Below are 21,773 nucleotides of genomic sequence, written 5' to 3'. Positions count from 1 at the left end.
CCTTAAAACCTACCTCTTTGACCAAGCTTTTGGTCATCTGCCGTAATTTCTTAAGTGGCTTGGTGCCAAATTTATTTGTTTTGTCTTATAACACTGCTGTGAAGCGCCTTGGGATGTTTTACTATATTATCGGCACTATATAAATACAAGTTGTTGTTGTTGTCTCACAACAGCTTCCTGACAACTGACAGAATTAAATAAAGTTGAAACGACTGCTGAAATATTATGGTCCAAGAGTGTAAAGGAGCTCCTTGTGCAGAAGCAGAATAATCTATTCAGGATTAAGCCATTAAGTGGAACTTCTTTCTAGGTGTCAAAAACATTCGCCATTGAGAATGGAGGTGGTTCACCTAGAAGACTGATCCTCACAACAGTGAAAACAAGTGCGTCATTGGGTCCTTGAAGAATTGGATTGACCAACAAGACAGTGTTTAAGCCAACACGAAGAGCTGACTGGTCAACTGACAGCTCAGGTAGACCCAACAACCACGATATCTATCTATATCTGTCTTCAATCATCAAGGGATCAAAACCTATAGAATTTCCAGAAACGGGGGAGGAGGCGTCCAGAACAGAAAGCTAAAAGATGCCACAATGGTTCCAGAATTTAGCAAGAGTAGGAAAGAACCTTTCTCCAAATTTGGCAGTATATTGGATCTAAGCCCAAAAATTCAACGACTTCACATCTGATTCTAAAAGAACTGGAGCAACTCCCAGATTATTTCCGAACGGAGCCTATTACAACCAGTTATGACTGGATTTTTCCCCTCTCCAGCCAAAGTCCTTGGGAATGCAAACTCTCAGTCACCCCAGTAAATTGAGCCTGCTGAGCACATGTCTCCCCTACAGCCCATCTGGCTCCGAAGTGCTCACTGTTCTGAGATGTCAGAGGGTATGTTAGAGATATTCTGCAAGACAGATCTAGAACTGAAAATTTTACAAAGAATAGTCAACATGACTTTCAAAAGGGAAGGTCATGCTTCACCAACCTTACTGAATACTTTGAAGTAGTAACAGAAATGCAGTAGATGTAAGATACTTGTATTTTTTTTAAAAGTCCTTTGATAAGTTACCACAGAGTATGTTCATGACCAAGGTCAGAACATGTGGAATCCGGGATCAGGTAGCAGAATGGATAGCAAGGTGGCTACAATACAGAAAGCAGGAATTAAAGGTAGTTACTCAGACTGCCGGAAGGTGGAAAGTGGTGTTCCACAGGGATCGATGCTTGGATCACTGTTGTCCACCATTTACATAAACAATTTGGACTCGGGAATCAGAATTACAATTTCAACATTTTAGGATGACACCAAATTGTGGGTATAGTTAATACTGAGGGAGACTGCGACAAAATACATGAAGTTAATAAATTTGCAGAATGGGCGTTTCAATAGCAAATAAATTTCAAAATAGATATGCAAGGTAGTGTATTTTGGTGGGAGCAATAAGGGGGCCACACAGTGGTTGGAAAGTAAAAGACTAAATGGGGTCGTTGCGCAAAGGAATCTAATGGTAGAGATACATAAATCATTAAAAGTAGCAACGGAAGTTAACAAGGCCATAAAACATGCAAACCAAGCATTGGGGTTTATTTCTAGAGGAACAGAATTGAAAAGTAGGGAAGTGTGTTAAACTTGCATAGAACCTTGGTTGGACCACACTTGGAGTACAGGTCTGGTCTTCATATTACAAAGGGATATAGAGAAGGTTCAAAAATGTTTACAAGGATGATACCAGAACTGAGAGGTTATAATTATTGGGAAAGACTGAACCGGCTAGGGCTCTTGTCTCTAGAAAAGAGAAGGCTGAAAGGTAACCTCTTTAAAATTATGAAGGGGTTTGATAGAGTAGACTTAGAGAAGATGCAGGGGAGTGCAAAACTAGGGGCAATAAATATAAGATAGTCACTAATAAATCCAACAAGAAATTCAGGAGAAACTTCATTACCCAGAGTGGTTAGAGTGTGGAACTTACTACCACATGGAATAGTTGAGGTAGATAGCACAGATGCCTTTAAGGGGAAGATAGATGACCATGAGGGAGAAATGAATAGAAGTATATGCATATAAGGTTAGATGAAATAGAGTGGGAGGCGGCTTGTGTGGCGCACAAACACCACCGGAGACCAGTTGAGCCAAATGGTCTGTCTCTGTGCTGTAAATTCTATTTAAGAGCTTGAAACGAGACTACACAGTTGCATCCACATGTTCTGAAGGAACTTAAAAGGTAAAGAATATGGTGAGGTATGTTTCAGATTCTGACTAATGACAGAAGTACCATGGTTTATTAATGAATTTAGTAATGGGTTTAGAAGAATGAGAGGTGACCTTATTGAAACGTATAAGGTTGTGAAGGGGCTCGACAGGGTAGATGCAGAGAGGATGTTTCCCCTCGAGGGGGAATCTATAACTAGGGGGCATAGATTCAGAATAAGAGGTCGCCCATTTAAAATGGAGATGAGGTGGAATTTCTTCTCTCAGAGGGTTGTGAATCTATGGAATTCTCTGCCCCAGAGAGCTGTGGAGGCCGGGTCACTGAATATATTTAAGGTAGAAATAGACAGATTTTTGAACGATAAGGGAGTCAAGGGTTATGGGGAGGTGGGCAGGGAAGTGGAATTGAGGCCAAGATCAGATCAGCCATGATCCTATTGAATGGTGGAGCAGGCTCGAGGGGCCAAATGGCCGACTCCTATTTCTTATGTTCTTATGTATCATTACACATCACGTCTCTGGGTAGCTTAGACGTGAAGGTCTTGCAGCTATGTTCAAGCACATTTTGTTCAGATCTACAGCCAATCTCTCACATGTACCTCTTGGATCCAATTCACACACTGAAGCTGTGTCTGGATGGAAAGCAAGGATGGTGGGTGAACGGCCCCACAAAAGGGTTTACAAAACGTCAAATTTCAGGAACTAAACATCTACTTTTATACGGTACATGCCCTAAATCTAGGAGTTCGAAGGCCAAAAAAACAGCAAATGTGGAAAAACTTTTCAGTCAAAGCAGTGAGGACACCAAGAACAATAGAGGGACAACAGCTGCGTTCAACAACTGATTCCAATACGGAAAACACAGGGGAGCAACAGCAAGTAAAAGAATGGAGAGCAGCTCAGGAACAAGTATTATGCAGAAACCTACACCGCACAAAGCTCTTAAGTGGAAGCCTCCACTCTGATTGTCTTCCATTGGGCAATGGGCCTGCCCTATAGTACATGGGGTAATAAATAAATATTGCTGAAATTCATTATCGAGTCGGTTCAATTTAACCACGAGTACCTACCAATCTTTCTCAGTGTTGAACTGACGGACAGCATTGACCAGGAGCAGCACAAGATTGTAGTAAGCCTGTCGGAGTTCATTCCATAGCTCCTTTCCACAGCCCTCCAACTGCTGATGATAACTGGAGACACAAAGCCAGGGTTAGCAACAGTGGTCATACTATAAGGTACCATGAATCTGATACACGCTGTACCTAGATAAAGCATCACTTAGGTAAGGATAAAATGAGCCCACTGCCACCCCAGTCTGGTACAAATGCTAGCTTTGTATTAAGTACAACACCACCACATATTGCATTCATATAGCGCATTTAACGTAATAAAACCCCCAAGGCGCTTCGGAGTGTTAACAAATAAAATTTGACGACAAGCCACATAAGCAAATATTAGGACTGGTGACCAAACGCTTGTTCAAAGAGGTAGGTTTTAAGGAGCACCTTACAAGGAGAGGTTTAGGGAGGGAATTCCAGAGCTTCGGGCCCAGACAATTGAAGACACGATCGTCAATGGTGGAGCGAAGAAAATCAGGGATGCACAAGAGGTCAGCATTGGAGGAGCGCAGATGTCTCAAGGGAGTTGTACGGCTGGAGTAGGTTAAAGATATAGGGATAGGCAAGGCTATGGAGTGATTTGAAAACAAGGACGAAGATTTTTTTTTAAAAATAAATCGAGGTGTTGCCGGACCGGGGACCAATGTAAGTCAGCGAGCACAGGGGTAATGGGTGAACGGGAACTAATGCAAGTTAGGACACAGGCAGCAGGGTTTTTGGTGAGCTCAAATTTACAGAGGGTGCAAAGTGGGAACAGCCACCATCCTCAACTCCCTGACCTCTTGTTTTGCAGGGTGGAGAAAATGAACTTTGCACTGAAGGTGAAGGATGAAGTAGACAGGAACCGTTTTGATTTTCTGCAACCAATGCAAATTTGCACCAAATATGATTGTCACTGCAACTGGAGATGGGGGCTGAATTGTAAAACTTAAAAACATTTCAGCAGATGGACTATCTCTTAAAATCATGGAAATATCCATCTCCTCAGTTCACTAACTCAAGTATTTTGCTGGAAGTTGGAGGCGAGCGAGCAGAGTTGTGTACATTGGATTGAAGTACAGAGCATGGGTTTATCAGATTAAGGATCAGTATGATAAGGGAGTATAAAGCTGCCATGCCAAAAATGCCAAATGCACCATTAGCAACATCTACTGGGAGAACAGAAAAGTGGGCACTGCATTCATATCGATAGACAACCCGGACTGGGCAGCTTCGAAAACTCCCATAAGGGTCACGCATTATAGTTACCGTCGAACAGTTCTCAGAAAGCAATAAGGCAGTTTATCCAGCAAAGATTGGGCTTTGAAACATTTCATCCCAGCGGTGTGAAAAAAGAAAACATAACTTTAAATTGCTGTTTTACAATATCTCAAATCTATATTAAAAGAGGCATCTAATCATTCGTACTCATCATCAAAATAAAGCTGATCAAACGATTATCTCTAATTGGACATGTCTACTCCTGTTGACTTTTCAAATATTTTTCTATAACTGGAGAGTGATGACTTTGGAGAAGTGGCTTGGAGGCATTACTAACCTGATAGAGCTCACCAGTTCAGTTAACAAGACAAGTTTTTGCAATCATAATTCAGGTATCACCACTGATGTGTCGGACCTGCTCAGTATGTACTCTTGCCCAAGTAACAAGGTTAGACGTTCAAACTCCATTTGAGGATTTCCGGATACCATCTAGGCGGACGCTTCAGTGCATTATTGTAGGAGGCGAGATGTTAAACCCACACACTGTCTGATGGAGATAATCCCATGGCAATATTTGAAGGGAGTTCTCCCAATATCCAGGCCAAGAGTACTCTCAACCAACATCACCAGAAATGGATTTTCTGGTCATACTTCTCAATGCTGTTTGTGGGACCTTACTGTCAGCAAAATGACTTACACAGCAACTGTGACTACACCTCAAGCATTAATGCACTGTATGTTGAGATATCTGGAGTACAGTGATAAGGAGATTCCTTAATGCAAGTCCTTTCTTTAGTGATCCAGTCATTTCCTTTTCTTTTTGCATAAAAGAAATTCAGAATTTAAAAAAATTAAATGGGGTATAAATATATAGAAATTTACAGCAGGGAAGGAGGCCATTTCGGCCCATTATGCCCGCACCGGCCGACAAAGAGCCACACGGCCCTCAGTCAACCGGGTATTGACAATGAAATTCATTCAAAATCAATTTTATTATTTCGTAGGACCTCAAAGTCTAAATTCTGCAAAAAATGTCCACACCAGAACAAAGATTACGATTTTATAGATATGTTTTTCTAAACCAAAAAAGATTTTAATTAAAAACGGGTGCACGGGAAATTTCCTTCTCTGCTCAGCCCAGCCATTCACATTATACTTAAACTGTCCACTGACTACTTCCGACTCCCCAAGGCATGTATCTCACGAGAAAACAATATACAACACTGCACTGACGGATCTTAATTATCTGTCTAATGTAGGAAGAGAGAAAGGGGGGTGTTACCCATGCACATCTGGCTGAGAATTGATGCACGGAAAGTTTTATTTTGGTTGTTAACCAGGTGTTTATAATAAAATTTGTGGAAAAGGCTGACTTCATTAGCAGCCGACTGCCATGTCACACACACACACACACACACACACACACACGTCTCCAATTTCATGAGACACCAGAGCATAAGCCACTTTTAAACACTGGTAACATTCTTTTTATATACTTGAGGGAACATTATGAATCGAAACAAAATTAACTCATCAGAAAATGGCATCTTCACCAACAGAACGGAACTCAAGCATTTATGTGAAGGCTATTCTATAAAAAGATCACTCCCAACGTAAGACTGCTCAGTGTATATATTTTGGCTGGAGTCAATAAAAGCAACCTGTAAATAGGCCAAAGAAATCAGAGGACATGGGTTCAATCTCCAGCCTGCGTCGAGTTAGCCAATCGCACAGGGGTGCATTCAAGGTACACCCATTGGCCTCAGCAACCCTAAGCGTGGAGGAGGTGGCAGGAGAAAAATCAGCCAGGATTCCTGCTCCTGACTAGCTGTGGCTGAGTGGGTAGCATCCTCACCGCTGAGTTAGAAGGTTCTGGGTTCAAGTCCCACTCCAGGGACTTGAGCACAAAAATCTAGGCTGACACTCCCAGTGCAGTGCTGAGGGAGTGCTGCCTTTCAGACGAGATGTTAAGCCCCATCTGCCCTCTCAGGTGGACGTAAAAGGTCCCACAGCACTATTTCGAACAAGAGCAGGAGAGTTATCCCCGTGTCCTGGCCAATATTTATCCATCAATCAACATCATTAAAAAAAAATTATCTGGTCATTATTATATTGCTGTTCGTGGGAGCTTGCTGTACGCAAATTGACTGCTGCATTTCCTGATATGTCCTCACTATACAGTATAAATGCACACGAGGTCCATACTTGAGAGAAGGTCACTGTGACCAGTTACCTTTATTACCAAGACCTCAAGTGATGAAGGTGGGTGGAGCTTCCCCTTTTATACCTGCAAGTCCAGGTTAGGAGTGTCTCCCACAAGTTCACCCCCTTGTGGTCAATGTTCTCAAGGTGTACAACTTAGGTCAGCTTATACATGGGTTACAATGTCTCTCTGGTGGTTTACGCTCCCTTGTAGAGCGCCTGAGTTGGGGCTCCGGTTGTTGGGCGCTGGCCTGAGTGTCTGCTGTTTGCGGTGCCTCAGGCCTGTCCGGACTGCCCACAGTGACTGGGTTCTACTCCACTTGGTTCCGGTGTTCGGTCACCTGTGGTGGAGTGAACTCTACGTCGTGTTCTTCCTCTGCTTCTTCTATGGGGTTGCTGAACCTCCTTTTAGTTTGATCCACGTGTTTGCGGCAGATTTGTCCATTGGTAAGTTTATCTACCAAGATCTTATTCTCCTCTTTGGCAACCACAATGCCTGCAAGCCATTTGGGCCCTGCAGCGTAATTAAGGCCAAAAACAGGGTCATTGACATCAATACATTGCGCCCTCGCATTCCTGTCATGGTAGTCACATTGTGACTGACGCCTGATCTCAACAATTTCTTTCATAGTGGGGTGTATAAGGGATAACCTGGTTTTGAGCGTCCTTTTTATTAGCAGCTCTGCGGGTGGAACCCCTGTGAGCAAATGTGGTCGGGATCTATTGGTCAACAGGAGGCGTAATAAGCAGCTTTGTAGGGAACCCCCTTGGATTCTGAGCATCCCCTGTTTGATTATCTACACTGCACGTTCCGCCTGGCCGTTCTGACATGGTCGATTCCATTGCCTGCCATGAACTCCTGGAATTCAGTGCTTGTGAAGCACGAGCCATTGTCGCTGACCAAGATGTCCAGTAGACCATGGGCGACAAACATTGCCCATAGACTTTCTACCGTGGCAGAGGATGTGCTTGAATTTAAACTCAATCCATTTGGAGTAGGCGTCTACTACAACCAAAAACATTTTTCCCATGAAAGGACTTGCGTAGTCCACATGTTCTGGCCTTATGGTGTACTGGCCTGGCGTCCGAGTTTATGTGAATCACTACCTTGGCTCCCATGAAAGTGCCGATGCCGGTTGAAATAATGAGTCAAATTTGTCCAGGACCTGTGAGCATGATACTCGCTCCACAGAAGAAATTGCATTGACATCGCCCCATTTCCAGTTCATGACAGCAAGCCAACTCCTCCCCAGCAGTGCGGGACCGTCCCCCGGGACAATCCAGAGTGGCAACCTGTTCTCCGAATCTCTGTGGGTCACGACTACCATGGCGCTGCCTAGCACCGGAATGATCTCCTTTGTATATGTCCGTAGCTGTGCGTCAATCGGTAATAATTTTGGCCTCCTGGCCTTGGATACCCACAACCTTTCGAACTGTTTGATACTCATCAGGAACTGGTTGGCCCCCGTGTCTAGCTCCATTAATACTGGGATGCCACTGAGGAGCACTTTCATCATTATGGATGGCGTCCTGGTATATGAACTGTATATGTGCTCCACATGAACTCGCTGAACTTCAGCTTCCAGTGATTTCCCCCAGTATTCATTTGGCCTCGTAGGGCTTACATCGGGCCCGTCCTCCTCGTACATCAACCTGGCTGCAGGCTTCCTGCACATACGCGCCAAGTGACCGCTGACGTTGCAGTTTCTGCAGATATATTGCTGTTCCTGCAAGCTCTGGCTGGGTGTTTGCCTCCACACCTCCAGCATGTGCTGGAGGCCCCTTTGTTGGAAACAAACGGTCCATTACCAGTCGATCGTCTCTGACTGTCTCTGTAACTGTCCTTAAGCGCATCATTAACAGGTGTTGATGGCCCCATTACTGGCCGCATTGTCCATTGCAATGGCATGAATCGCCGTTCAGCTAGCCATTGTCTCTGTGGAATTCCCCCTTTGGGTTCGACTACATCCTCGGGCATGTCCGATTGCGCTTGTCTGCCTAGAGAACTGTGTGCCGCGTTAACAATGTTGACTCCCTGGTCGTTTGCCGCATTTGAGCCAAGGCTTTTGTCATGCATCATTCTGGTCTCTTCTTCCCAGAGATAAATGTCTGGGCTATCAGAGCCGCCACTTCCAAGGTCAAGTCTTTGGTCTCAATCAGTTTCCTGAAAACCCCAGCGTGCCCAATGCCCTCAATAAAAAAGTCTCGCACCATCTCCACTCTGCATGCATCTGGGAACTTACATAGGCTCGCCAGTCACTGGAGATCTGCCACGAAGTCTGGAACGCTTTGCCCTTCTCGCCGCCGGTGCGTGCAAAACCAGTGTCTCGCCATGTGCATGCTGCTCACCGGTTTAAGTGTTCCCCGATCAACTTACTGAGCTCTTTGAACATCTTGTCCGCCGGCTTCTCTGCTGCTAGAAGGTCCTTCATTAGGGAGTACGTCCTGAATCCACAAACCGTCAGGAGATGAGCCCTGCGTTTGTCGGCAGAATCCTGTCCCAACCATTCCTTAGTGACAAAACTTTGCTGTAGTCTCTCAATAAAGTCGTCCCAATCATCACCAACACAGTACCTCTCTTCTGTGCTGCTAGTGGCCATGCTCGCATGGTTTAAATCCCAGTTTCTCGTCGCCAATGATATGTCCTTACAGTACACAGTATAAGTGCACACGAGGCCCATACTTGAGAGAAGGTCACTCTGTGACCAATTACCTTTATTACCAAGATCTCAAGTAATGAAGGTGGGTGGAGTTTCCCCTTTTATACCTGAAATTCCAGGTTAGAAGTGTCTCCCACAAGTTCGCCCCCTTGTGGTCAATGTTCTCAAGGTGTACAACTTAGGTCAGCTTATACATGGGTTACAATGATAGTCGAACACATGACATTTCCCACATTACAACAGCGACTGCATTTCAAAAAGTACTTCACTAGCTGTAAAACACTTTGGAACTTTCGGTGATCGTGAAAGGCGCTATAAAAATGCAAGTCTTTCTTTTTTATAACCCCCCCACCCCTGCTTCCTGGAAAATCTGAGCGTGTATATCAGTCGAGGACAGGATAGGGATCACTATGATGCCCCTACAGTTGAATAGCCTGCCAACACTTGCTATCATGGTTCACATATGAAAGGCAGGCACTTAATAGGAGGAGTAGGCCATACAGCTCCTCGAGCCTGCTCCGCCATTCAATAAGATCATGGCTGATCTGACCATGGACTCAGCTCCACTTCCCTGCCCTCTCCCCATAACCCCTTATCCCCTTATTATTTAAGAAACTGTCTATTTCTGTCTTAAATTTATTCAATGTCTCAGCTTCCACAGTTCTCTGAGGCAGCGAATTCCACAGATTTACAACCTCAGAAGAAATTTCTTCTCATCTCAGTTTTAAATGGGCGGCCCCTTATTCTAAGATTATGCCCTCTAGTCCTAGTCTCCCCAATCAGTAGAAACATCCTCTCTGCATCCACCTTGTCAAGCTCCCTCATAATCTTAAGCGAGATACCAGCATCTCATAATTGTATCAGGCAAGGAGTCCATGAGGGGGATTAGCTAGCCTATATCTGAATATAAAACGCATTACTTGCATAAACTAGAGCACCTCAGCTTCCTCAGAAAAACATAATACAAGTAATTTGTAGTTAAATTTAAACATGAAAAATTAACGGCTGATGCAGTGATCTACAAACAACGCTATGTTTTGTGGCACAGGAGATTCAAAGAGCTGGCACTACATGGCTTTGTCAATGGAGAGTGTAGACAATACACAGGAATGAAAGGCCACCAAAGCCGGCACGGAGGAGATCATTGGCTAGAAACAGTGACATCTCAGTGCTACATGAGGATGAAAATCAGCCACAATTGTATGAGTCTGCAGCAGGGTCTTCAAGAAAGAACTTTAAAAAATCTCCATCCAGAGTCATAACCCTCCTGAATTTTCTTTATAAAGACAAGGATGCTTTGCTGAAGCGGTTCCATTTTCTGCCAGCAGTTACAACAAAGCAAGAAGTTAGAAGTTAGGAATATAGGTTCATAGGCACAAGGATAGGCCATTCAGCCCCTCGAGCCTGTTCCGCCATTGAATTAGATCTCTACAACTCCATCTACCTCCTTGGTTCCATATCCCTTAATACCCTTTCCTAACAAAAATCCATCAATCTTAGTACTGAAATTTTCAATTGACCCCCAGCTTCGGCAGCTTTTTGGGGGAAAAGAGTGTGCCGGACTTTTGCGTGAAAAAGTGCTTCCTGACATCACCCCCGAATGTCCTGGCTCTAATTTTAAGGTTGTGACCACCTTTTTCTAGACTCCCCCACCAGCAGAAATAGTTTCCATCTACCGTTTAAATGCATAAATCATTAACACTATTTAAAGTTACTTTACTGAGCAAAGAGCCAGGAGAGCCTACGATGCAGATCCTCTGCACATACCGTTCGAGTTTCTGATTAAAAACCCCCGAGCTAAGTCACACTAAGCCTACATTTGCTCCACAGCAGAAACAAACTATTATGCCCGTGATGTACCTATGAATGATTCTACGAGGCAATGTGTTGTACTCAAACTGCAGTGACCTTGGTCCTTTATTCGTAACTCCCGAGTGAGGCAGCTGCATGGTGGCTCCCCTTTTATACAGCCCTTGCCACTAGGGCAGGAAACCCCGGTCCCCACCAGTTACACCCTCTAGTGGTGCCAGCATGTATATACAGTGTAAACCTTATTGATAGTGCATCAGGTAACAAGTCTCCATCTTAAGCAACTATATAGTGACTACACAGAGAGTATATCTATAGTCTGCATATATAACACAAACGGAAGATATACAACACAAATAACTTGTTACTAAGTAGCATGTCATCCAATAGGACCCAAAGTACGTAGACACGTCCGCGACCAAAACTCCCAACATCTTGGTTGAAAGTCAGCTGCTCGTCCCCTTAGTCACCATGGGAAACGATTACGAAGGTTCACAAGGTCAAGTCTTGTCCCATACCTGATCAATTCCTTCTGACAGGCTAATATTTCCTGCAAGAAGAGAATGCAGGAGAACTGGAAGAGATGAGGTTGTCCCAGTGACTGCAGGCATTCACGCACTGCATGCAGAACATCAGCGATACTCTTGGCCTGGGCTTTCCGCATAGACAGAACCTGTAAAACACTGCAAGCGAGTTTTGTTTTAAATTACTAGTAACCTTGTCAGTTCAAGGCGCTTTCCTAGGCACAAACTTTCAAACCTTACACATTGGAAAGAACATTTAGGACCAAAACAGGTTACATGATGTATCGTGACCTTAATGTGCAATGTGACTGCACAGAATATAATGGTAATTTGCCAAAACTGAATTTCAACTTCTTTTATAAAATGAAAGTTTGGACATGGTTAGAGAATGTAGTGGCAAACCACATTGCTCCTACAGATTGAGCTGTGACATAAATATGGTGAGCACCACAATTCTTATTGGCAAGCGTCATAAATCAATGCACCAACTGCGGACTAACTACTCCCAAACCTCTGCCTGTGCCATTGGTCGCTGGATACAGTGCAAGAGTAGCTCACATGACTCCTTTAATTAGGAGGGTGAAAATAGAGTATGAGAAGAAGCTTGCCGGGAACATAAAAACTGACTGCAAAAGCTTCTATAGATACGTGAAGAGAAAAAGATTAGTGAAGATAAACATAGGTCCCTTGCAGTCGGATTCAGGTGAATTTATAATAGGGAACAAAGAAATGGCAGACCAGTTGAACAAATGCTTTGGTTCTGTCTTCACGAAGGAAGACACAAATAATCTTCCGGAAATACTAGGGGGACAGAGGGTCCAGTGAGGAGAAGGAGGAATGAAAGGAAATCCTTATTAGGCATGAAATGGTGTTAGGGAAATTGATGGGATTGAAGGCCGATAAATCCCCGGGGCCTGATAGTCTGCATCCCAGAGTATTTAAGTGGCCCTAGAAATAGTGGATGCATTGGTGATCATTTTCCAACAGTCTATCAACTCTGGATCAGTTCCTATGAACTGGAGGGTAGCTAATGTAACACCACTTTTTTTTTAAAAAAGGAGGAAGAGCGAAAACAGGTAATTATAGACCGGTTAGCCTGACATCGGTGGTGGGAAAAATATTAGAATCAATTATTAAAGATGTCCAAGTCAGCATGGATTTATGAAAGGGAAATCATGCTTGACAAATCTTCTAGAATTTTTTGAGGATGTATCTAGTAGAGTGGACAAGGGAGAACCAGTGGATGTGGTGTATTTGGACTTTCAAAAGGCTTTTGACAAGGTCCCACACAAGAGATTGGTGTGCAAAATCAAAGCACATGGTATTGGGGGTAATGTTCTGGCGTGGATAGAGAACTGATTGGCAGAGAGTTGGGATAAATGGGTCCTTTTCAGAATGGCAGGCAGTGACTAGTGGGGTGCCGGAAAGCTCAGTGCTGGGACCCCAGCTATTTACAATATACATTAATGATTTAGATGAAGGAATTGAGTGTAATATCTCCAAGTTTGCAGATGACACTAAACTGGGTGGTGGTATGAGCTGTGAGCAGGACGCTAAGAAGATGCAGGGTGACTTGGACATGTTAGGTGAGTGGGCAAATGCATGGCAGATGCAATATAATGTGGATAAATGTGAGGTTATCCACTTTGGTGGCAAAAACACAAAGGCAGATTATTATCCGAATGGCGGCAGATTAGAAAAAGGGGAAGGTGCAATGAGACCTGGGTGTCATGGTCCATCAGTCATTGAAAGTTGGCATGCAGGTACAGCAGGCGGTGAAGGCGGCAAATGGTATGTTGGCCTTCATAGCTAGGGGATTTGAATATAGGAGCAGGGAGGTCTTACTGCAGTTGTACAGGGCCTTGGTGAGGCCTCACCTGAAATATTGTGTTCAGTTTTGGTCTCCTAATCTGAGGGAGTGCAGCGAAGGTTCACCAGACTGATTCCCAGGATGGCAGGACTGACATATGAGGAGAGACTGGATTGACTGGGCCTGTATTCACTGGAGTTTAGAAAGATGAGAGGGGATCTCATAGAAACTTATAAAATTCTGACGGGACTGGACAGGTTAGATGCTGGAAAAAATGTTCCCGATGTTGGGGAAGTCCAGAACCAGGGGACACAGTCTAAGGATAAGGGTAAGCCATTTAGGACTGATATGAGGAGAAACTTCTTCACTCAGAGTTGTTAACCTGTGGAATTCCCTACCGCAGAGAGTTGTTGATGCCAGTTCATTGGATATATTCAAGAGGGAGTTGATATGGCCCTTACGGCTAAAGGGATCAAGGGGTATGAAGAAAAAGCAGGAAAGGGGTACTGAGGTAAATGATCAGCAATGATCTTATTGAATGGTGGTGCAGGCTCAAAGGGCCGAATGGCCTACTCCTGCACCTATTTTCTATGTTTCATTTAAATCACCCTCGAGCTTACTGCCTCTGCTTGGCACATCTCCACAGCGGAGGTTGCATCTCACGAGGCAGACTGCAGGCATGAATCACATCGCACTGCTCCACACTGCAGCCATATCTGCAGCACTCCAATGGGATTGCACGGGCTCAATCTTCCAACGAACAGCCTTCGGGCGGGGTTCGAGGTAAGTTGCTGCTGTGTGTTTTACAATTCTTTCAGTATGTCCGGGCATCTGTTACGACGATTTTCTTAACTCTAATTGAAGGTTTTTCTGCAGAGGCCACATACGCTGGCCTCAGCACAACTGGGCGTAACTCTCAGCTGGTCAAACTTCCCAAAGTGGCCACAATTGGCAAAGGTGACTGGTTACACCCCCTTTGGCTGAAAAAAAAACGGAACTAAAACAATCGTAACTAATTGAGTTACGCTGTTGCAAATTGATTGGGGAAACTGTGGTTTTTCAACTTAAGCCAAAAAGAGCAGCCTGCTCCAAAAAAACGGCACAAATCACTGGGGAAAATTGAGCCCCATAAGCCTACGGTTTTAAAAAAATGCTTCTCAAAGAGATGCTGGTATACAAGAACCCAACGGTGACTAATGGAGCGTATTGCCAGCTACTTAAAGCAGCAGCCGCATGTGGACCAAATGTGACCTGACTTTTATATAACTTGGCCTCTTCCCTACACCTTGAATTTTTGTCACATCAGTAGCCAATGGGACTCAAAATGACAATCAGCATTCAAAGGTTCAATCACTCCACTAATTGGATCGCTCTTTCAAAGAGCAGGCACGGGCACCTTAGGCCGAATGGCCTCCTCCTGTGCTGTGTCATTCTACGTCTCCTCGCAATCAGCAAACTTCACAATCCAGTTCCAACTCATTCTGAACAGAAAACTGATTTCATGCATCACAATGAGCACCAGCACTGAACAGCTCATGACTGCAGATACTCATTATGCCAACAGCATTAGGTTTGTGACCTTGCAGCTCAGCAGACAGTCTGACTGAGTCTTGAACACAATTTCCGACCCTGTTATATTTGAAAGTGGGCATGGTCACACTGACATTAAATCCAAGGCAGCTCCTACCAGCAGTTCAACCTTCCTTATGACCAAAACAACAATGAAACTGCTAATTATCTCCCTTTTTCCATCTGTCTCTCCCCCCACATCCCCAGTACTGACTGCTTTTGAAAGGCCACGCTGAGTGCAATCTTAAAGTATTCTGACACACCCATGGGTTGGTAAAGTAAATTCTGATTGAAACAAAAAATCAGTTTCAATAATTTTCCGCCCATTTTTCCTACCCTTAACCACTAAACTACCAACTCACATTCTCCTTGAAATGCAAATCCTCAACCACTTATTCTAGTAGTTTTCTTTGGTTTGAACAATTAAGAGCAAATCAGCTTACCTTTCAGAAGAAATATTGGAATCCTTCATGAAATCTAAAATGTTCTTCAAAATGGGATATTTGTCTTGGATTGGGACCATTTTAAACTCTTCCATGGATCTGAGTGAAAGCAACCTAAGTCGGCCTTTGCCAAACGCAGCCTTGGGTTTGGAGCTGAAAGGAGAGGGAAGGTCAACATAAGGAGATACCAGGTTCTCACTGGGCGTGGTGCTCACTGAAGACGCTGGGCTCTCACACTGGGGTGGGCCAACAGAATTGTGGTCGTCCCTCGGAGTTGCGGCAGCGGGGATTGTGTGCTGGGCTGTTTCCCGCGGAGTTGTGGCAGCGGGGACTGTTTCCCGCGGAGTTGTGGCAGCGGGGACTATTTCCCGCGGAGTTGTGGCAGCGGGGACTGTTTCCCGCGGAGTTGTGGCAGCGGGGACTGTTTGCTGGGGTGCTTCTGCCGACGTGCTCTGCGATGGGGCAATTAGCACCTGCGATCCTGTGGACTGGGCAGTAACGTGCTGTGCCGGGGAATCGGCGACCTTGGCCAAAACCTCTCTCTGTTCTTGCAAAGTATCCATTCTCTTAGCATCAGACACAGAGCCAGTGTTTTTTGTTGGGAATGGTGCAAACTTTAGCAGCAAAAGGCTCTTTCCAATCCAGCTTTCATCTACAAAGATAAGAAAAACAGTTATTTATATGTATAAAATTACAGTGATAAGTAAAATAAAAACACATTTCATATAAATACAATATGTCGCCTATAAAGTATATCGGTGCAAAGTTTTTTTTAAAGTTATTTTACAATCATGTCAATACCTGTTTCTAAATATCATCCTCAGATAACAGATAAAGGGCTACTTATTGTACAGACCAAAGCAAATTGGCTTATTGGTATTTTACCCAAACACTATTTACAAAAATGCATCAAGACTGCAGCAAACACATAAAAGCATGAGAGTTGATATCTTATTTCACACTCAACTGGAATATACACCATGAATGGTCACATTGTCAAATAATTTATACATAATGCACTGATTGAAATTTACTATAAAACAAATTTAGACTCTATTTTATTATAAATTACTAAAAATGAGGCCATTATCTGCGAGAGAGGGTATTGGAGAGTGCAGTCAATGAAAAGGTATGGAGTATCATTCAAAATGGCTTCTCGCTTTTTACCACTTCAGACTAATAATCTGCTTGGTAGTGCAAGATCTGACCTCTACCCCTTAGGATACCGATGGCTGCTGATAGATTGCTCCTCAACGTCCAGGTCCTTGATCTGCCATATGGTGAGCGTATTAGCGGACTCTCTCTGCAACTCCGGCAGGAGTCCAGCACGGAGACAGACCAGCACCCGAATAAGCTACATCCCCGGCCTATGCTGGGAGTTCCCAGTTGGCTCTCTCACATCCCCAACTCCAACAGGATCCGGCATATGTTCGGAGGCTTTCATGCCCGTTGAGGTAAGACACACTGACCTCCAGTAGGGGGCTCCACCTTAAGGAAGGGTGGGAGGTGCAGGCCAGGGAAGTGGATCAGACCACCTCCCTCCTAAAAAGTGATAGTTTGCAACGGACACATAGGAGATGGAAGAAAGCTTTTATTGAGGTCAGGGATGGAGCCCCAACCCTAACCCGAGGATTTGAGCCAACGACATTTAACTCCAGAAATAAAACAGAAAATGCTGGAAATACTCAGCAGGTCAGGCAACATCTGTGGAGAGAGAAAAGGAGGTAACGTTTCAGGTCGATGGCCCTTCGCCAGTTGACGAAACCTTAACTCAATTTCTCTCTCCACAAATGCTGCCTGACCTGCTGAGTATTTCCAGCATTTTCTGTTTTATTTAAGATTTCCAGCATCTGTAGTATTTTGCTTTTGTATTAATGTTAACGTCAGATGGCTTTATCCGGACCCCGCTTGAATACAATGCAGTTATAGTACCAGTTGGAAACTCGGTTCACTACACAGGAATCCGTTTGTTCTGAAGTCTACGGATGGAATGAAACGGATGGGATTTTACTCACTGATGTTTTCTGGGTTCATCTTGTTGTCGCCTTGCACCTCCTCTTTATCGCTGATCATCATTAGATATTTCTGTTTACGCTCCATCTTGTTTTGGTGGACGGGTGGCAAAGAAAAGAAAAATCAATCCACTTGCGTCCATTCAACCAAAATCGACCAAGTCACCACCCGAACTGGTTCTATATGGCCGAGTGTTTGATACACTCCTGTGAAGTGCCTTGGGGTGTTTTACTACATTAATGAAAGTTGTTGTAACTACCCAGGAATTACTTTTTCATGGTGCGTTCATGAGAAACAAATACTTCTGTCCAGTAATAAAGTTTACACTCAGTAATATTGCTGAAGCACAACCCCACTTTCAGCAAAATGTCCAGAGGTGCATGCCTAACCATTTGGCTTACCAGTCTTGCTTGCTTATTTAATTCATAATATTTTAAACTCTCAATCAACCTCCTCCCATTCAGAGAAGTGATGGATGAATCATCAACAGGGCCATCGAGTGACACCTTATCACCAACACCCCACTCGCCAATGCTCAGGTCCAATTTTCACTAGAAGCACTCAGCTCTGAGCCAGTCACAACCCTGGCATGGACACAAGAGCCAAATGCCCAATGAGAGGTGAGAGTAACTGCCCTCGGCATCAAGGCAGCAGTCAGCCAGATATGACACAAGGGAACCCGAACAAAATGAGGTTAATGTAGGTCAAGGAGAAAACGCTTCAGTCAGCCTGCCACAAGGAGAGATGGTCGTGGCCATTGGACGCCAATCACCACCTCGGGACATTGCTGCAGGAGTTCCTTGGGCAAGTGTTCCCAGCTCAACTACCTTCAGCTCTTTCATCAAATGACTTTCCCTGTGTTAAGGTCAGAGGTGGGGCTATTTGATTATTCAAGAGTGTTCAGCTCCATTCACAACTCCTCTGATAATGCAGCAGCCCATGCCAGCCAACAACAGGTCCTGGACAACACCTAGGTTTGCGCTGAGGGACAGGTACCATTTATGCCACACAAGTGCCAGGCAATGACCATCGCCAACAAGTGATGGAACCACCTGTCCTTGACCTTCAACAGCAGCACCATTGCAGACCCACCACTAAAATAATGGTGTACAGCAATGACCTTTGAGCTCTTTACACTTCTGACTTGATTTCATTTATTTTTTGAACATAAAATGAATAACTAAAACAATAGATGTCAAGGTCTGTAGCAGTAAAGACATCAGCTCTCCGCGACAAGAAACCAAAATGTATAGCATCATACCAATCGTTTTGGCATGACAAGACGATTTAACTTCAATTTAAGTAACACTGCAAGATAACTAACGGTATAGGCAAAGTCTGATATACTTCATTCTTCCACAGGATGGCACTGTTACTTCTCAACCCATTACAACTCCTGTACTCCTTGCTGTCTCCAAAAGGTGGCGGTACAACTCCGCTCCATCTGTTACACCAAATACATCTCAAAGATATCCCGTCTTCTCCACCTATCCATGAGCAATGCCACAGGAAGTTTGCTTTTAGAAACAGAAAACCCGTGATGGCTGACCCTATGGTGTAGATATTATAACCTCTCTTCACAGGCAAGGGTCTGAGAAGCAGAACAGCAACATGCCGGACAAGTCCACATTTCACTCAAACCATCTCCTGCCTCCCTAAATTCCAGTCTCACATTTCAAAAAGAAAATGACTGCTTATAAAAACCCAAGAAAAGAGAAGCACCCCTTTAAGGCATCTATGCTTTCCGCCTCAACTTTCCACATTCCAGTTCTTAAGGATTGTTTCTCTTGTCAATGGTCAAAATCAGTCCAACCATTTGAATGATATTGCTTCTCTAACTTTAGCAGATATAAAATTGCATAGAATTTACAGCACAGAAACAGGCTGCTCAGCCCAACTGGTCTAGGCTATCAGCCCACCCTACTTTATCTCACCCTAACTATATATCCTATTTATTTTATCCCTCATGTTCTTATCGAGCTTCCCCTTAAAGGCACCTATGCTTTTCACTCAACCACTCCGTCATAGCAAATTCCACATTCTCACCACTCTCTGGGTGAAGAAGTTTATCCTGAATTATTTATTGGATTTATTAATGACTACTGTAGGTTTACAGCTCTTGGATTCCCCAAATATTATCTGTGTGAACCCCCTTCATAATTCTAAAGACCTCTCAACCTTCTCTTTCACAAAGAAGAGAGCCCCAGCATGCTCAGTCTTTCCTGATAGTTATAATGTCTCAGTTCTGGCATCATCCTGGCAAATCATCCTTGCACCTTCTTTGGCGTCTATATCCTTTTGTAAAATGAGAGAAAATCTGTCCGCAGTACTCCAAGTGTGGTCTAACCAAGGTTCTATACAAGCTTAATACACTTCCCTGATTTACAATTCTATCCCTCTAGAAATGAACCTCAGTGCTTTGTTTGCATTTTTTATGGCCTTGCTAACTTGCATTGCTACTTTGAATGATTTGTGAATCTGTACCCTAGATCTCTTTGCTCCTCTACCCCATTCTTATTTCCCAAGCAGTATGTGGCCTCCTTATTCCTCCAACCAAAATGCAGCACCTCACACTTACCTATATTGAAATTAATTTGTCATTTACACAACCATTCTGCAAATTTGTTAACGTCTTTCTGTATTTTGTCGCAGTCTTCCTCAGTATTAACTACGCCGCCCAATCCGGTGTCATCCTCAAATTTTGATATTATACTTCTGATTCCAAGTCCAAATTGTTTCTATAAATGGTGAACAGTGGTCTAAGCACCGATCTCTGTGGAACATCACTTCCCACCTTCCGCCAGTCTGAGTAACTACCTTTATCCCTGGCTCTCTCTTCCGTTTTGTAGACAGCTTGCTGTCCATTCTGCTACTTCTCCCCACTTCACAGGCTCTGACCTTAGTCGTGAGTTTACTGCACAGTACCTTACTGAAAAGCCTTCTGAAAGTCCAAGTATATTACACCTACTACATTACCCTTGTCACATCCTACTTCTGCAAAGACAAGAGATATAAATTAATAAAAGGTGACGTTTGAAGGAAAATGCCGCTCTGTGAAACTTACTATCCAGGTTTTCATGCCTTCGGCCAATGCGTACACTTCTACCATCTCTTCACTGAAGCCCGTGGAACCTCCGCTTGCAACTACGCAAACAGGGAAGCAGAATGAATTAATGCAAATCTAAGATACAATGTCTGTTACATATAACACGTTGCTTTGTGTACAAGTGCTCTGTCCATTATAACCAGCTGTTCCATTTGTCCCTCAAGAACATAGTTCAACTTAAGCATCTGGACTGGGTGCTCCAGCTGTGTATCTCCAGCAGTATCACCTGTAGCTGTAATGTGTTAGCTCACAGTGATTACAGCTGATCCCAGCACTCGGTTTTAAATCTCGCTGTTAACTCTCTTCTGATCCTTCTAAATTGTCATGCATTAGACCTGCTGAGTTGGAATTGTAACGTTGGTGGCCAGGGCTGAGCTGTAATGTGCCAGTCTAGACGAGCAGGAACTATAGTGGACTTCCGGATCAGATGTCATGGATCAGAAACTTAATCCAAATCAATTGCGTGCAACGCGCAGCAATATTTCCTGTAAACTGCATTTTATCCTGCACGGCCTGTCTTTTAACGCGCACGTTCCCTTTAAATTTCTGCGCATGCAGATGTAATCATGCCTTACGATGTAAAAACCGGTGAGCAGCCTGCGCGGGACCTTTCAGATTACTGTGCAGCTACACGCACCTTCGCAGGAACATTGATGAGCACACATTGTCTTGATTAAAACTGCATTTGTTGGTGGCAATAGAGTTAGTCCTGAACTTTTATGGGCTTGGTTTAGGATTGGAAGTTTTGTCTATGGTAAACACTCAAAAGAAGCATTGAGTTATTAAACATTGTACTATTAAACAGGAATGGTTTCTCAGCTGCAACTACATCAAACAGCTTGGGACTGTTCTCGATTACATTTACAATTACCTGGAAGATATTCAACAGTAAAACAAGGAGCTGACCATAACCCACAGGCACTGATGGATTAGATAGCAGGATAACCCACCAACATGATGTCTGGTTTATAGAGCCCTAGCTTAGAATGCATTGATCAACTGGTAGGAGTCGGCCAGCCTTTGCCTAAAAAGTTGCAATCAAAAGAATTGGTCCAAAGGACTGTTTGGTCAGAAGGTAAATAACGGCCTGGGGGAGATTGATTGCT

General features: G+C 43.9%; 1 protein-coding gene across 4 annotated transcripts in view; it reads right to left on the bottom strand.

Moving 5' to 3' along the window:
* Window positions 1–21,773, bottom strand: part of zzef1 (zinc finger, ZZ-type with EF hand domain 1) — a 254,920-nt gene that overhangs the window by 92,313 nt on the left and 140,834 nt on the right. For all 4 annotated transcript variants that reach the window (XM_070857376.1, XM_070857378.1, XM_070857379.1 and 1 more), the window contains exons 27-31: window positions 20,626–20,705; window positions 17,564–17,648; window positions 15,549–16,200; window positions 11,721–11,885; window positions 3,284–3,403 (exon numbers count right to left, since the gene is read on the bottom strand). In XM_070857376.1, coding sequence (XP_070713477.1) covers window positions 3,284–3,403; window positions 11,721–11,885; window positions 15,549–16,200; window positions 17,564–17,648; window positions 20,626–20,705 — 1,102 coding nt within the window. The remainder of the gene's footprint in view (window positions 1–3,283; window positions 3,404–11,720; window positions 11,886–15,548; window positions 16,201–17,563; window positions 17,649–20,625; window positions 20,706–21,773) is intronic.

The sequence above is a fragment of the Pristiophorus japonicus genome, chromosome 16 (genome assembly GCF_044704955.1).
Source record: "Pristiophorus japonicus isolate sPriJap1 chromosome 16, sPriJap1.hap1, whole genome shotgun sequence".
Taxonomy (NCBI): domain Eukaryota; kingdom Metazoa; phylum Chordata; class Chondrichthyes; family Pristiophoridae; genus Pristiophorus; species Pristiophorus japonicus.
The sequence above is the reverse complement of the archived record's forward strand: the minus strand, read 5'-3'. Positions and strand labels throughout refer to the sequence as shown.